Source organism: Chrysochloris asiatica, unplaced genomic scaffold (assembly GCF_000296735.1).
Source record: "Chrysochloris asiatica unplaced genomic scaffold, ChrAsi1.0 scaffold00085, whole genome shotgun sequence".
NCBI classification, from domain to species: Eukaryota; Metazoa; Chordata; class Mammalia; order Afrosoricida; family Chrysochloridae; genus Chrysochloris; species Chrysochloris asiatica.
The window spans coordinates 9,459,207-9,477,080 of record NW_006408603.1 but is presented as its reverse complement, the minus strand read 5'-3'; the positions used below and the strand labels follow the sequence as shown (position 1 = coordinate 9,477,080).

Below are 17,874 nucleotides of genomic sequence, written 5' to 3'. Positions count from 1 at the left end.
TTATCTACAAGTGTGGGTATTCTTGTGCATCTGCCCTCTCTGTGGCTAAGTCACTGACTCTGGGCCAAAGAGTCCCCAAGTCTTGCCACACTGCTGGCCAACCAGGTCTCCACCCGGGTTCACAGGGGTCTATTGAACATTGTAGGGCTTAGCTCATAGCTTCATTGCTGTTTTTCCCACACTTCCCCTTATCGGTGACGAACATGGTCATCAATCAGACTCCCATTGAGTCTTAGTCTTGGAAGGGAGTTTGCTTTGAGGGGACCTGACTACTTGCCTTGATGTCTATTGGACGAGCAACTTGCATATTTTTGTAGTCAGTCTGCCTATATTGTTTTATATTTTTCCTGTTGGTCTTTCTTTCAAGAAGTATTTTCTGTTCCTCTAGCCACTCCAGGATGGTCTGCCCGGCCTCTTTTTTTTTTTAAATGTCCACAAATATATGTAGGAATATATAATTGTTTAAATAATCAAAGGGCACATTCTGCAAGCCAACCTCCTGGCTGGCTGCCAGCACATAGCCTTTTTCCTTCCATGAGGCTAGAGTACTCAGCTGCTCTGTCTCTCTATGTCCTCATCTCTGCCTCTATCTCTGGTGTTGCTGCTTCTCTGGTTAGGGTCTCATGTTGCGTTCATGCTCTTCTCTCTTGATGGTCCTAGGATCCTCTGTTTCTGGAATGTAAGATTAACTCCTCCACCTTTTCTGTGATACAACTTTTACCTTTACAGTTGTGACAATTGCAATTAGTCATGATAACAATTACCATTGAATCAAATGAATCCTATCCCCATCTCCTTTCACCAGACCCATCTAGACAAGATGAAAACTATTCAGTGGGGATTCTACCTTCCCCCACATACTCTGAAACTAAACTCCCTCTTGAAATCTTGCAAGCCAGTCACTTCATGCCTTTTTAGTCCCATCCCCACCCCCACCCATTTTAGGTAGTCAATGTGTCATTTGATTTCTTGACTGCTGCTTCCATGAGTGTTGATGGTTGAACCAAGCAAAATGAAGTCTTTGAAAACTTCAATATTTTGTCCATTTATATGGATGTTGTTTACTGATCCAGTGGTGAGAATGTTTTATTTACATTGACGTGCAACCCATACCAAAGGCTGTGCTCTTTGATTTTCATCAGTAGGTATTTTAAGTCATCTTCGTTTTCAGTAAGCAAGATTGTATTATCTGCATATCGCAGGTTGTGAGTCTTCCTCCAATCCTGATATCACGTTATTCTTCATCTAATCCAGCTTCTCAGATTATTTGCTCAGCATACAGATTGAATAAGTATGGTGAAAGATTACAACCCTAACAAACACTTTTCCCAATTTTAAACTATTCAGTGTTCCCTTTCTGTGTACAGATTTCTCATGAGCACAATTAAGTGTTCTGGAATACTCATTCTCTGCATTGTTCTCCATAGCTTGTCATGATCATCCACATAATCAAAAGCCTTTGTGTAGTCAATAAAGTACAGGTAAACATCTTTCTGATATTCTCTGCTTTCAGCCAAGATCCATCGCACCTCAGCAATGATATCCCTTATTCCACATCCTCGTCTGAATCCAGCTGGAGTCTCTGGGAGTTCTCTGGCAATGTATGGTTGCAGCCTTTTTTATATTATCTTTAGCAAAATTTTACTTGCATCCTATACTAATGATATCTTCTGATGATTTTCGCATTCCATTGAATGATCTCGCTTTGGAATGGGCACAAATATGGCTCTCTTCCAGTCGGTTGCTCAGGTAGTTGTCTTCCAAATTTCTTGGCATAGATGAGTGAGTGCCTCCAGTGCTGCAGAAGCTTGTTGAAAGATTTCAATTTGTATTCCATTAGTTGCCAGTGCTTTCAATGCACCGTGGACTTCTTCTTTCAGGATCACTGGCTCTTGATCATATGCTACCTCTTGAAATGGTTGAACATCACCCATTTCTTTTCAGTACAGTGACTCTGTATATTCCTTCAATCCTCTTTTGATGCTGTCCTCATCATTCAATATTTTGCTCATGGAATCCTTCATTATTGCAAGTCAAGGCTTGAATATTTTTTTCAGTTCCCTCAGATTGAGGAATGTAAAGTTTGCTCTTCCCTGGTTTACTAACTCCAGGTCTTTGCACATATCATTATAACATTTAACTTTATCTTCTCAAGCTGACCTTTGCAATTTTCTATTTAGCTCTTTTACCTCCTCATGTCTTCCATGTGCTTAAGCGTATCTATGTTGGAAAGCAAGTTCAGTGTTGCTTCTGAAATCCATTTTGGTCTTTTCCTTCTTTATTGTCTTCTTCATGACCTTTTGCTTTCTTCCTATATAATGTCATCCCAAAACTCTTCTGGTCTTCGGTCTTTAGGGTCTAATGCATCAAATCCGTTCTTCAGATGATCTCTAAATTCAGGGGGGATATGTTCAAGGTCATATTTTGACTCTTGTGAACTTGTTTTCATTTTCTTCCGCTTCAGCCTGAACTTACATATGAGCAATTGATGGTTTGCTCCACAGTCTGCCCCTGGCCTTGTTTTGGCTGATGATTGTTGTTGTTGTTGTTAAGTGCCATTGAGTCGGTTCCGACCCATAGCGACCCTGTACAGGGTTTCCGAGGGTGTAAATCTTTACGGGAGTAGAAAGCCTCATCTTTCTCCCGCGGAGCGGCTGGTAGTTTCGAACCGCTGACCTTAAGGTTCGCAGCCCGATTCGTAACCACTATGCTACGTGTACTCCATCTGGTGGGGTCAATGTGATAGTTGTCTTTTTTTTTAAATATTTTATTGTGAATTATGTGATAGTTTACATAGGGGCACATTAGCTTTACATTCATCCTATCGTATATCACTACATTGCCATGGTTGCCAACCTTGCTGTTCAAACCAACTTTGCAGTTCGGTGCATTAACTCGCAGCATCACACCAGAATTCTTCAATTTTATTATCACTGGCTTTAGTAGTTGGTGTGTAAATTTGAATAATAGTGGTATTAACTATCTTCCCTGTAGACATATGGATATTAAAATACTTGTGGCATAGCTTCCAGAATCATAGCAACACACAGGCCACCACAGTACGACAAACTGACAGATGAGTGGTGGACATAACATTCTACATGGTATTAAAAAACAAAAGTATCATAGTGCTATGGAAAAAAAGAAGAAACAGTTGTTAGAGGAATTAGAAAAACTAGGGAAGAGGGCTGCAATATATATTTTTTCAACAATGAAATAATTTTTCTTAAAATGAAACCTTTTTATAGTTATAAGTTTATATACCATAAACATAGTCTTGTTATAAACAAAGTCTTGTTAGATCAAAGAGGTATCAATGCATGTTTCATTGTCTAACAATTATTACAAATGCCCGTTTATAAGAATCATGATTGATAAGCATGTATTGATAAGCAAAAATGCTTTGAGAACAAGGGCTAAAGGTGTCAATTGCATTCTTACCAATCAAGCATCCCCTGGATTCACAGCAGGAAATCCGGAGTTCCTTGGAACACAGTTGGAAAACCACTACTCTGAGGGAAAAAGGTAGGGACAGGTGAAAGTGGCCTACTTCTACAGGCTGTGGAAATCATCCTAAAGCATCCCAATTTGAGAAAAAGGATCTGATCATTTGAGGGAGTTTGAGGGGGCAGCAGGGCTCCAGAGATAGATAGGCATCGTCCCCAGAGACCCCTCTGCTCAGGCATTCCAGTGGTTAGCAGAGGGCAGATTCTGAAACAAACAAGTGGGAGAAAGAAAGAGTCCTTTCACTTCCCCTGCAAACACTCATACATATTCTGTTTTTCCTTTCTCACTGCAAGAGGCCCCATCTCAAACACACCCCATATCTCTACATGGACACACCAACACTCCACACAGGTGTTACAGTTTGTGTTTGCTCAGCCAAGATAAGCCATTGACCTTTTGAACTGCTTTTATTTCTGTCTGCACTACTCCTAAAACAAAAGTCGTATTTATCTACACCAATCTTGCCAAATGAGTGTAGTTTTCAGCAGAAACAGGAATGTTTAGATTTAGGGGGAATTTTTTGTTTTTATCTGTAAGTCTTAATTCCTGTTTTTCCACTTAAATTTCTTATCCTACCTCTATCAATAGCATCCTTTGTTAGCCCGGGTCTCTACCTCTTTCCAGCCCAGCAGTTGTGCAAGAGGGCAAGGTGAAAGCAGTTGGTAAGGTGGTTCTGAAAACTATCCAGGAGTATTTCCTCAACTCTATGTAAAAGGATTTTTATGTGGAAAGCTGTTATAAAAGCATGAGGTTGGGGTCTGAAATCTTGGATTCTATTATTCTCTTTCTGCCACCGATTTCTCAATCTGTCCCTTTGATTTCATTTTCATTTTGAAAAACATAGTTTGTTGACCACCTTTTGAGGTTGGGGTACGTAAAGAGTCACCTTCCTTTGAAGCTTGATTCTTGGAGAATGCATATTCATTCAACCAGAGACTGAGAAAACCCAGGGAGAGTGATGAAACCCTATAATGAAATGTGCATGATGGGTGACAGAAGATCTTGTGACCACTGAGTCATCCAGTTAGCAAGTATATTCTGAGTTCTGACGTGTGCCAGGCCCTGGGCTTAGTGCTAGGGTTCCAGCTGAACCAGCTTCAGGGATTGCCCTCTAGCTTATGTCTAAAAGCAGAATATAGTTATGTACAGACCTAAGTCCACTGTGGTGCAGTAGGTAAGGGAGTCGGAGCACTGGGTGTAGCAGGCATTGGAATCCAAAAAGGGAAGTGGGAGAAAGGAAAGGGTTCACTATGGCCTTGAAAGATTGACTTATTTTTGATGAGTTCATGATTTGATAAGGACAGACCTGTTGGGAAAAGAGAAGCCTAGGCCAGAAGGCTCAGAGAACTGAGACTAATTCTGCATAGCTGGAGCTGAGGTGGATAGAAGTAGCATTCAAGGTTAAGAGGTAGGCAGGGAACAGATTATAAAAAGACCCTTCTCTGCCAGTGTGAAATTGGGATTTGGTCTTATCAGCAGTGGCAGCCATTAAAGAATTATAAACTGGGGAGGGACAGGATCTGACATCTGCTTTTGGAAGATCACTTTGTGTGCCATTTGAAGACCCTATGGGGAGGGGAATAGCTAGAGGCAGAGGCCACAGATGGAAGATTTTGCACACTGGGGCCATTATTGACTCCCAGGGCCTGAACTAAGGCAGATCTAATAGGAATGAGGAGTCTCTGGCTGGTGCAGATTGTGAATGTGCTTGTCTGTTAACCAAAAGGCTGAACATCCAGAGGTGCCTTGGGAAAAAGACCTTTGGAAACCCTACAGAACACAGTTCTCCTGTAGTACACATGACACACATCATGTGTGGTAAAATAGAGGACTGTCAAAAAACGAAGACCCTCAATGCAATCAACAAGATGGATTGACACAGTGGCTGCAAAAACAGACTCAAACATAGCAATGATTATGAGGATGGTGCTGGACCAAACAAGTTTCATTCTGTTGTGTATAGAGTTGCTATGATCCAGAATTGGCTTGACAGCATCTAACAAAGTACAACACTGTCTGTGAAAGGATAATAGCCATACACCTTCAAAGACCAGTTAATACCACGATTATTCAAATGTACGCACCAACCACTAAAGTCAGTGATGATGAAACTGAAGAATTCTACCAAATTCTTCAATCAGAAATAGATCAAACATGCAATCAAAATGTACTGATAATAACTGGTGATTGGAATGCAAAGGTTAGAAACGATGAGGAAGGATCAGTAGTTGGAAATTATGGTCTTGATGCTAGAGATGCTGGAGGTTGCATGATAGAATTTTGCAAGATCAATGACTTGTTCATTGCAAATACATTTTTTAAATAACATAAAAGACAACTATACATGTGAACCTCACCAGATGGAGTACACAGAAATCCATCTTTTCATATGTCTATGGAAAAAGGCAGTGGTAAAGCTCTTCAGCTTTACCAAAACAAAATATCATCAGCCAAAACAAGGCCAGGGGCAGACTGTGGACCAGACCATCAATTGCTCATATGCAAGTTCAGGCTGAAACTGAAGAAAATGAAAACAAGTTACGAAAACCAAATTATACCTTGAACATATCCCCCCTGAATTTAGAGATCATCTGAAGAACAGACACTAAAGACCAAAGACCAGAAGAATTGTGGGATTACATCAAAAACAAAAGACCAAAATGGATGTCAGAAGAGATTCTGAAACTTGCTCTCCAGCATAGAGATGCTAAAGCTAATAGAAGAAATAAGGAGATAGAAAAGCTAAATAGAAAATTTCAAAGGTCAGCTCGAGAAGACAAAGTCAAATATAACAAAATGTGCAAAAACCTGGAGTTAGAAAACCAAAAGGGAAGAGCACACTTAACATTCCTCAAGTTGAGGGAACTGAAGAAAAAATTCAAGCCTCGACTTGTAATATTGAAGAATTCTGTGGGCAAAATATTGAATGATGCAGAAAGCATCAAAAGATGGAAAGAACACACAGAGTCACTGTACCAAAAAGAAATGGTCAGTGTTCAACCATTTCAAGAGTTAGCATATGATTAAGAGCCAGTGATACTGAAGGAAGGAGTCCAAGGTGCATTGAAGACATTGGCAAAGAACAAGGCACTGGAAACTGATGAAATACAAATTGAAATCTTTCAATAAGCTTCTGCAGCACTGGAGGCACTCACTCATCAATGCCAAGAAATATGGAAGACAACTACCTGTACAACTGACTGAAAGAGAACCATATTTGTGTCCATTCCAAAGAGAGGTCATCCAACGAAATGTGAAAATCATCAGACAATATCATTAATATGGGATGCAAGTAAAATTTTGCAAAAGATAAAAAAAAAAAAAAAAAAAAAAGGCTGCAACCATATATTGACAAAGAACTTCCAGAATTTCCAACTGGATTCAGATGATGATGTGGAATGAGGGATATCATTGCTGAGGTGCGATGGATCTTGGCTGAAAGCAGAGAATATCAGAAAGGTGTTTATCTGTGCTTTATTGACTAAACAAAGGCTTTTGATTGTGTGGATCATGACAAGCTATAGACAACACTGCAGAGAATGAGTATTCCAGAACACTTAATTGTGCTCATGAGGAACCATACATAGACCAAGAGGCAGTTGTTCAAAGAATACACTGAATGGTTTAAAATTGGGAAAGTGTTGTATTCTTTCATCATACTTATTCAATCTTTATGCTGAGCAAATAATGTGAGAAAGTGGATTAGATGAAGCAAAATGTGGCATCAGGATTGGAGGAAGACTCATTAACAACCTGTGATATGCAGATACAACCTTGCTTGCTGAAAATGAAGATGATTTAAAATGCTTACTGATGAAGATCAAAGACCACAGTCTTCAGTATGGGTTGCTCCTCAAGTAGAAAAACAAAAATCCTCACCACGGGACCAATAAACACCACCAAATGAAGAAAAGATTGAAATTGTCAAAGACTTCATTTTTCTTGGATCAACCATCAATACTCATGGAAGCAGCAGTCAAAAAATCAAATGCTTTATTGCATTAGGCAGATATGCTACACAAGACCTTTTTAAGGTGTTAAAGAGTTTGAGGACTAAGGTGTACCTGTCGCAACTCATGGTATTTTCAGTAACCTCATATGCATGAGAAAGTTGGACAGTGAATAAGGAAGACCATACAAGAATTGATGCATTTGAGTTATAGTGTTGGAGGAGAATATTGAAAGTGCCATGGGCTGCCAAAAGAACTAAGCTACCTGTGCTGGAAGAAGTACAGCCAGAATGCTCCTTGGAAGCCAGGATGGCCAGACTTCATCTCTCATACTTTGGACATATTGTCAGGAGGAGCCAGTCACTGAAGAAGGATATCATGTTTGGTTAAGGGAGGGTTAGAGACAAAGAGGAAGACCCCTAACGAGATGGATTGGCACAATGGCAGCATCAACGGGCTCAAACGTAGCAATGATTGTGAGGTTGACGTAGGATCAGGTAGTGTTTCGTTTTGTTGTACATAGGGTCTCTATGAGTTGGTACCAACTCAATGGCCCCTAACAACAACAACAATGTTGTTGTTAAGTGTTGACAAGTCAGTTCTATAACCACACTGTATAGAGTTTCCAAGGAGCAGCTGGTGGATTTGAACCACCGACCTTGCAGTTCAAACCAACTTTGTGGTACAGTACTTAACCCACAGTTTCACACCAGTACTTCACAACAATGATGGTTGGTGATTGTGTGCTGTTGAGTTGGTTCCAAGTCATAGCAACCTAGGTTTGTGAGGCTGTAAATCTTTACAGGAGCAGAAAGCCTCATCTTTCTCCCACAGAGGTCTGGTGGACTCAAATTGTTGACCTTGTGGTTAGCAGCCCAAAACATAACCCACTATGCTATCAGGGCTCCTTACAATGACAATATGTGGTAATAATAAATCACTTGGAGTCCTGGTGTGGGCTGTAGAATAAGCAGTAGACCACAAACCACAAAACAGGCAAGTAAAATCAACCTACTGTTCCTTAGAAACCCTACGTTGTTGTCGTTAAGTGATATGGAGTTGGTTCTGACTCACTGCAACCCTGTATAGGGTTTCCAAGGATCAGCTGCTGGGTTTGATCTGTCAAACTTGTGATTCAAACTAACCTTGCAGTCCAGTGTTTATCCTACACTGGACTCCTAGAAACTTTATACAGGGTTGCTATGAGTCAGAACTGACTCGATGGCACTCAACAATAGTACTTTAAGGGACGTGTGATGGTGCTGTAAGATTAGCACTGGGCTGCAGCCCACAATGTCATAATTAGAGCCCACCAGCCACTCTGTGGGAGACAGATGAGGTTTTCTGCTCCCATAAAGATTTACAGCCTCAGAAACCCTGTGCAGGGTCGTTATGGGTTGGAACCAACTTGATGGCACATAACAATACATAGTACTTTCAAGTTTATGAAACATCTCATTTACTACTCACAGCATAGTGAAGGAGTGATGTCCCCATTTGTATATTTAAAAAAGACAGGAGCCCTGGTGCAGTGGTTAAGCACTTGACTGCTAACAGAAAAGTGGCAGTTCGAACCCACCAACTGCTTCACTAGAGAAAGATGTGGCAGTCACTTTTGGCAAAGATCACAGCCTAGAGCCCTGGTGTGGCACTGTGGGCTAATGCGTCAGACTGCAAAGTCATTTGAACTGCAAGGTCGGTGGTTCAAACTCACCAGCAGCTCCTTGGAAACCCTATACAGGGTCACTATGGGTCAGAAACAACTCGATGGCACTTAACAACAACAACTCTATCCTGTAGGATAGAGTATCATGTTGGAGGAGAATATTAAAAGTACCATGGAATGCTAGATGAACAAACAATCTGTGTTGGAAGAAGTACAGCCAGAATGCTCCTTAGAAGCCAGCATGGTCAGACTTTGTCTCTCATACTTTGGATAGATTATCAGGAGGGACCTATGAGTTGGAATTGGCTCCATGGCAACAGAAAAGACAGGTTCAGAGAGGTTAAGGGATTTATCCCAAGGTCTTGTATTCATCAAGGAAAATGTTTTCCTTTGATGAAAGTGAATTAGAGTGACAACACTATTCCAGGAGTCAGGGAGAAGATACAGAAAGGAGGAGGATGCACAAAGAGATGTAGGTGCAGGGGGCTCCCTCAAGAAAACATCATCTTCTTCCACCTTTACACAGACCAGTCCTACTTGTTAATCCCTTAGCAAACTTCCAGGTGGATTTTTTAGATTTGACTAATATCGGACTTTCAAGCCTGGATGGAACCTGAGCTGAGAAAGTGAGGTCCGCCTCAGCATTTGAGTTAATCATTTATTAGAACCTCCTTAACAGTTGTCAGTATGTAAACACCTGGACTGTTTCTGCTAAAACCCGGAGCCAGGATGTCAGGTTGAGCAAATATTTGCTAAGCAGATAGAGTTCCTTTGTGGAATGCATTTTCTAACACGTAGCTTGCAATTTGCTAGGACTAATATACGAAACCCTGGGAATTGGCACATTTTCAACATCTACCCCCAAATTTCTCCTGGTCAAGTCAGTCAAAAGCGGGAGTTCTGTGTTGAATTAGCTTCTGCTTGTTAGCCAAGCAAATGAGCTGAGAAGACTCCAGCTGTTTCTTGTCCAGGCTAATAAGACGGGAATAGTAGAGTTACCACTGAGGGACTCCCTAGCACAGACCAACAGGCTATAATTAGGATGCTCTCTGATCTAGGAACTCATTTGGTGCCCTGGGAAGAAGAAGGGATCTAATGAGAAATAAGCCCTTAACTAGCAGGGAAAGAATGAGGTCTTTTATTATTTTCTTCTTCTGGTTACTGTGTGTCATCGAGTTGATTCACAGCAGCCCTGTATGACAGAGTAGCACTGCCCTATAGGGTTTCCTAGTTGTAACCTTTACAGGAGCAGATTGCCAGATCTTATCTCCCAAATTGTGGCTGGTGGGTTCAAGTTAGCCACTGAGCGCTTAGCCATTGTGCCACCAGGGTGCCTTAAATCTCCTGTATCAGTTCCCAAATAAGAAGCTCCATAAGCCCAGATAATAACTGACACCATCATCTAGTGAGTATCTATGTACAATGTGTCAGATACTTCTCTGTGATGGTTCCAGCAAAGTTGGTAATATTTCTGCTTATAGATAAGAGAAGATCCCTGGGTAGCACAGATGATTGTGTTGTGCTCTATTAATAACTTAAAAAGGAGCTCTGGTAGCGTAGTGGTTACAAGTTGGGCTGCTAACGTCAATGTGAGCAGTTTGAAACTACCAGCTGTTCTGCTGGAGAAAGATGAGGTTTTCTGCTCCCGTGAAGATTTATAGCCTCAGAAACCCTATGCAGGGTCTCTATGAGTCAGAACCGACCCCACGGCACATAACCACCACTAATTTAAAGGTTTGTGGCTGGAATCTACCCTGAGGGACCATGGAAGAAAAGTCTGACAATAGTCCACAAAATATATTGCCAAGAAAGCCCTATAAGCAATTCTACTTACACATGCCATAAATTGGAATTGACTCTGTAGAAACTGGTTTGGATAAATAAGCAAGCCAAGGCATAGAGTGGTTAAGTAACTCACCTAACGTCAAACAGCTACTAAATGATGTGTAATTCAAACGCAGAATGACTTAAATAATGACGAAAACCTCATTCCATTATGTGACGAGCTTCAAAGAGATCATGGAAAAATTCCATTATCTTTTATTGACATTTTTTGAACGAACTTTTTGAAGCCCCCTCATATAAATATATATGTATATATGTATATACAGAGAGAGAGAGAGAGAGAAATCTCACCATTATTTTATTAAATTATTATCTGCAGGTAACACGGTAATGATATTAGAAGTTGTGTCAGTGGTAATGTTGTCCTGTGAACCCTATAAACCAGTTGCTTTTATTCTGGAATAAGTTCATTCCCTGGAAATTTTTATTTGTATGAGTTGTGAATATTTTTTGTATATCTTCAAATTATCAAAAAGTTTGTAATTCAAATCTTTTGCTTTAAGAAGGGATGCATTGAACTAGCTCCTGACATACAGGGTTTCATCAGGTTAATGCAGAGCGGGATAATGCGCTGGACTGCAAGATCAGTTTGAGCCACAGGGTTAGCGGTTTACACCCACCAGCCGCTCCTCGAAAACCCTATATAGGGTCGCTATGAGTTGGAACCGACTGGACGGCACTTAACAACAATAATGTAGACATACAGGAGAACTTTCAGGGTAGAATCAAACTGGTAGTTAGCATTGTATATTAGGTATAAGGCAAGAGTTACATATAGTGCTGGGGTGCTTGGGTTGGGGAAATGGAAGGAGTCTTATGTCTTAAGTGAAGTTGGAAGAAATCATCAACTCATTTGTCTAGGCTGGTTTCATGGAGAAGGGGAAATTCAAGATGAAAGGCACTCACACTAGGCGTATATTACTGGAACATTCAGAGAAAGTATAGAGTATAAACATGAAGGCAATACCTCAATACTTCAAGAAGAGAAAACGCACATCCACAATCAGGATCTTGAGGTACCTGGAAGATGGTAGGTTTCAGGGATCTTGAGCTGGCAATGGCTAATCTGAGATTCCTGCAAGACACTCTTTCTAGTTACCTCTTCTCCTTCCTTACTTTGAGTCCAGTCCTTTGGCCAATCTACTTTTCCACACCCTGTACCACAGAAAGTGGCCAGGGGTCCCTCATCAACACCTGGGAGAAGGGCAAAGGGGCAATCAATCAGACAACTTTGAGACTGGAAATGGGATTTAAGATTCTACTGAATGGCAAAAGGAAGAGTGGATGTGCTGGGTCTCTTTTCAGCAATATCTGTGCAGTGATTGACTCTGGATCTCTGGAGTCCTGGGGTCATGAGCGTGTGGTCAAGAGCTCTGCTTTTCTACTCAACTTCAAATGTTTGTTCTTGCTTTTACAATTTAGAAAAAGGATCCTCCAGCTGTAAACTGCGCCCAGCCTGCACAGACAAAGACTATTTCTACACACACACAGCCTGTGATGCCAACGGAGAGGTGGGTAGCAAGGTTGGGGCGTCCCTTTCCCCTTGCTAGACTGTCTCCCCTTCCTGGGACTTTAATGCCCTTTGGCATTCCAGCCGTGAAAGGAGCTGGCACCAGAGCAAGCTCCACAAACCCCACAGTGACCCCCGAGCTGTTGTGTGTCTTAGTATTTTAGCACTGCTGTAACACTAAGTGGGGGACTTTGGAGAACAGAAATTCGTTTCCTCAAAGTTTAGGAGGATAAGAATCCAAATTCAGGCACCGGCTGTAGGGAAAAGTGCTCTGTCTGCTCTGGTGAAAATCCTTGTTTCACCTTCTCTTTCGAGCATCCCTCCGTTCCTTGGAGATCTCCACGTGTTATCTGTATTTCCCCCATTTGTGCTTACTTGTTTCTCTGCCTCATCTTTTAATATCTCAAAAAGTGATTAGATTTAGGATAACCCCCTACACTGGCATGGTCTCCTTCATTAACATAACAAAGAAACCCCAATTTCCAACTGGGATTATATCCACAGGCATTTAGGGATTAGGATTACAACATGTATTTTTGAGGGATGCAGTTCGCTTCACAGCAGTGACTGAAGCACATCAAGATGGTCTCATTCATTTTCTGGTCAGAAGCTGCTTTTGCGGCATTCATTTTACATGTTCATATTCCTATGGTCTCTAAAAACCTCTTATTTTACTGGGTTTCTTTCATTTGCTTAGTCATTCGGGTCAAGCACCTGCTTGTTCCCGTTTTTCTCCTGGTGCTAGTCAGCTTTGTTCCCTCAGTGCTGCTTTTGTGAGGCAGTAAAGGGAATGATTCTCACTGGAGAGTGGTTGGGCTTCTTCAGCCTCTGCTGTTTCTCTCTCCCCAAGACTTTCTGCCTCAGAAGATGTTCCCGTGTAGTTAGAATTACCATTGAGTCCACAGTTGTTGAATGCCAGCTGATGTGCCAGATGTTGTTCTCCACGCTGGGGATTCAGAGGTGCCTCAGACAGATTCCTGCTCAGGAGGGGCTCAGAGATTTGTGGGAGGGTGAAGAGAGGAGAAAGACAGGCTCACAAAAACCACATCTGGGCAAAGCCAAGGCATGAGAGGGGTGTGCTGTCTTTGCTTCCTTCTGCTCCATCTCTCTCTTCCCAGACTCCAGCCAAGGCCTTCTAAAGTGATACTGTGCTCTATTGTCTGTAAGGCTAAGCACCACAGAGGCCTTTAAGTGCTTCTTCCTGTGGCCAAAGCCAGTTGTCCGGCCTTGCAGCCCAACCAAGCCTGTCTATTTCAGGAATGTTCATACATGTGCATTTACCAGGAGAACCTTCCAGAGGTCTCAGCTTTGTACCTCAGGCCCACACTGGTTCTGCTCAGTCTTGTTATTTCAGTTTGTCTTCAAAATTGTATTTTTAAAAATCAAGGGACACTCCTGAAGCTAGCGTGTATGATTTTCCCCTGTCCTCTCCTGTGAATTTAGCTAGTTGATTGGGGCTGCCGAATGTGCTGTTCCAAGAGGCAGCCCACCTCAGATCTGCAGATCCTGCTCACAGGAGACTCACAGGAGACAGACAGGGCTTAGGGAGCTCTGGCCTCTATCCTCTTCAGAGGGAAGAACATTGAGCTGAGCCAGGGGAAGGAGCCAGGGCTCACCAGCAATGAAGTGACCATGAACCAAGGACCCGTGTTCACTAAGACTGTGTCATCTCTTATCCTGAATAAAATGACGGGTACAGTGTCGTCCATCATCCCACATGGATGTTATGCTGCACAGACAAATCTCATCATCAGCTCAGTGTAGCCCATAAGATTTTTGTTGTTGTTGTTGTGTCTGATTTCATTCAAGGACCACCCAGGAAACTTGGAGCTGCCCAACTTCACCCCTAACTCACCAGGGGTTTCCTGTAGGTCATCTCTTCTTCCACACCCAATGCCTCTATCCAGAGTGAGCTCCTTGCAGGCAGGGGCCATGTCTCATTCAGCTCTGAGATGCCAGGTCTGGCACATAGATGTATTACGCTGTCTATAAATAAATGAAAGATAGGAGACAACTTGAAACCTCTTAGCTGTCCCATCCATCTTTCCCAGATTATATAAATCACTAACACTCTATGCTTTTCTGTGTTACGGCTACCTGTGATCTTGGTAGTTATAAGAGTCTACAGTGGACAACTGGTCCTTCCAATTTCCTGTGTCACATGAGTCCTCATTAGTTCTAACCCTTTTCATCCAGTCAACATTCACCCCAAAGGTATTAATTGAGCACAACCTTGTGCCCAGCACTGGGTTAGGGACTTGAGATACACCCAAGACCAAAATAAAGTTGCCTGCCTTGGTAGAGCCTTCATTTTAGCCCAGAATTCTGCTCCCTTTACCCCATCTTCAAGTTAGAACCCTAAAAATGTGCTAAATCTCACACAGGCTGAGCTGTACTTAACCAATTTCTGCAGACACAACTCATGTACAAATGGGCTGAGCCAAAAATCTGCAGTGAGGATCTTGAGGGGGCAGTGAAGCTGCCTGCCTCTGGCGTGAAGACCCTTTGCCCACCCTGCAACCCAGGCTTCTTCAAGACCAACAACAGCACCTGCGAGCCCTGCCCCTACGGCTCTTACTCCAACGGCTCTGGTAACCCCCTGACCTGCACTGATTCCATGCCCACATCACCCATGGGGCAGGCTGTGTGGGCCCTCAGAGTGGCCAACTGAACACAGACTCTGCTCTTCCGAGGGAGGCAGCTCCTAACCTTGCCTGTCCTGAACTTAGGTTCAAGAGAGGCGAGGTCAGGAGCTGGTCCTGCCTATTGCTCAAAGTCAGACTTGAGAACTGTCTACCTTCCTCCTCTTGCTGACTGCAAATGTAACTCAGGTTTAAAGTTACACAATCCTTATAACAGAGACTTCCACCATGTGGTTGGGATGCTGGCTAGAAGGTTTGGGAGACTGGTCGACCCAGTTAGAACCTGTAAGCTGTGTAGTGGAAAAACGTTAGGGAGATTTGTGTACCTATTAGTGGGAGTACATTTAATGATAATGTGACAAATTATATAAACCTCATGTAGCAAACTAGTAGATGTATTTAAGTTTTGAAATGAAAAGTTTAGCGGGCACATTAGGGTGGTTGGAACATTGAAATGAAGGGCCAATGATTATGTCCGGAGTTTGTTTAAGCACATTGCCAGAATGTTTTTTGAGTGAATTTGAGGTAACTACACTGGTCCTCAGAACCGCCTTGGTTTGGCTGCTCACTACTGTTACCACTTGTCCGTGTAGCAGCAACTCCACTCGGGGGCTGCAGCCTTTCTGCTGAAAGTGTGGGTCTTGTGGTTCCCTAGATTGTACCCACTGCCCAGCTGGAACTGAACCTGCCCTCGGATTTGAATACAAATGGTGGAACACACTGCCCACGAATATGGAGACCACCGTTCTCAGTGGGATCAACTTTGAGTATAAGGGCATGACAGGTAATTTCCTCGCCCATGCCTGTGAACCATCAGCTCCCTGCACACCCCATCTTTCAACTTCGTATTTCTTCAAAATAGTCATGTCTGAGAAAAATAAGTGAATCATGTCGTGCACTCCCATGAAAGTTCCACCTATCTTGTCATACAAGTGGGCTTCAGAAAGTTTGGGGGGCGATTCCATTATCTTTTCACTGAATTTTTCCACGAACTTTCTGAAGTCTTCTCAGATAGTCTGCCAAACCTCCATTTCCGAGGCCGAGACAGAACTGGAACCAATGTACACGTACTCCAAAAGACTTGTTCTGAGAAGTTCAGAGTCTTCAGTCAAAGCAATGGGATAGATAACATTGTTTGTGTTCAGCAGTAATTCTGGACGCATCAAAGGATGGTGCTAGCTCTACCTTCTAGAGGTGGATGCACAGCTGGCCTGCATCGGAGAGGCACCAAGGCATTGACTCTCTCCGCTCATTTTCCAGGCTGGGAGGTGGCTGGTGATTACATTTACACCGCTGTTGGAGCCTCAGATACTGACTTCATGATTCTTACCTTGATTGTGCCGGGATTTAGGTAAGGAATACAAAAGCACTTAACAACAGCAACAGTTAGTTGGCCATATGCTATTTGAATTCTTCCTCCTTCAGCATCAGATAGAATAAACAAACAAAAAAATGTATAGGGTAAGAAGACTAGGAGGCATTGTTCTTATTGTCATATTTGTCTTCATATCCCAAAAAGACCTAGGACAGCAAACCATCTGTCTTTTTATTATTATTATTATTATTACTACTACTACAGGCAGTGTGGTGTGGTGGTGGAAAGAGCACAGGACTGGAAATCAGGGCACTTGAATTTGACCACTTGCTGGCTTTGTGAACTTGGGAGAGTCACTTTGCTTTTATAGAGTTCAGGTTCCTCACCTGTAAGACAAAACGAGTGGATAGTCTATGATTTAGGGTTAAGTCAGGTTGAGATGATTCTTCTAGCTAACATTGGTTAATCCAACTGTGTAGAGAGGAGTTGGAACTGGAGGTTCTCGAATCCAGGTAAATGGCTGAAGCCAAAAGAAAAGCCAAAGGCAAGAGTGAACTGGTCCATCTGTGTGGGCTTAAAGACCAGGAGGATCACTGACTGGGATCCCCTATTGACAAGTTGACTTCTCCATTCCTTCCTTCCTGCTCCCCTCTAGTATGGTACTCAACCCATGGTAGTTGCTCAAAAGGTATTAGTATCCTTCTTTTAACTCACATCACTCAGAGCTGACTATCCTGGTTTTGCAAGATAAACAAACTTTTTAGGTTTTTTTATTTTGTAACATTACAAAAAGTACTTTTCAACTTTTTGATTGAAAAGTGATGACCAGAGGAAAGTGCTTCCCCACTCCTTGGGCATGGCTCTCTCTTTCCCAAAAGGAGGACCTGCTTGAGAAGTTTGCTGGAGAGAGAACAAGTTGACATTTCTGTTCATTGAACCTAGGTAAACTTCCCACCATCTTGGAGAGTGAACTGCCAAGTAAATGTAGACAGTTAACATCTTATGAATGATAGTGATGCTTCTCAATGGTTTAATGTGCATAGGAACCACCTGAGAATCACAATATAATGCAGAACCTGGTTTGGGTCTGGGTGGGGCCTGAGATTCTACATTTCTAATCAATTCCCAGTGACTGACATAGATGCTGCTGGTCAGAGAGAGACGCCACTCTTGGTCACAAGGTTTTGCAGCATCTTACAAAGACTTTTGTATGGGTTATGCCTTTGGATCTCACCACAAGGATGGGAGGGAGATAAGAAAGATATCATCATTTCTGTTTTACAAATGAGGAAATTGTGGTTTGTTTAGATTGAGGTCACATAGCTATGATTACAGAATTGGACTTAGTTCACATTCTTTCCATTATACTCAGCCCAATCCTGACCTCCAGTAGACACTTTTCTCTTGTTTGGGCTCTTCAATAAGCATTGCCTAACCCA

The 17,874-nt window shown here is 42.3% G+C and overlaps 1 protein-coding gene across 4 annotated transcripts in view; it reads left to right on the top strand.

The window, feature by feature from the left end:
* Nucleotides 1-17,874, top strand: part of KIAA1324 (KIAA1324 ortholog) — a 106,522-nt gene that overhangs the window by 71,867 nt on the left and 16,781 nt on the right. For 2 of the 4 annotated variants that reach the window (XM_006865969.1, XM_006865967.1), the window contains 4 exons: nt 12,391-12,479; nt 14,892-15,069; nt 15,776-15,904; nt 16,381-16,471. In XM_006865969.1, coding sequence (XP_006866031.1) covers nt 12,391-12,479; nt 14,892-15,069; nt 15,776-15,904; nt 16,381-16,471 — 487 coding nt within the window. Of the gene's footprint in view, nt 1-12,390; nt 12,480-14,410; nt 14,438-14,891; nt 15,070-15,775; nt 15,905-16,380; nt 16,472-17,874 lie in introns of those variants that run through there. The other 2 variants (XM_006865970.1, XM_006865968.1) reach the window with 2 other exon arrangements.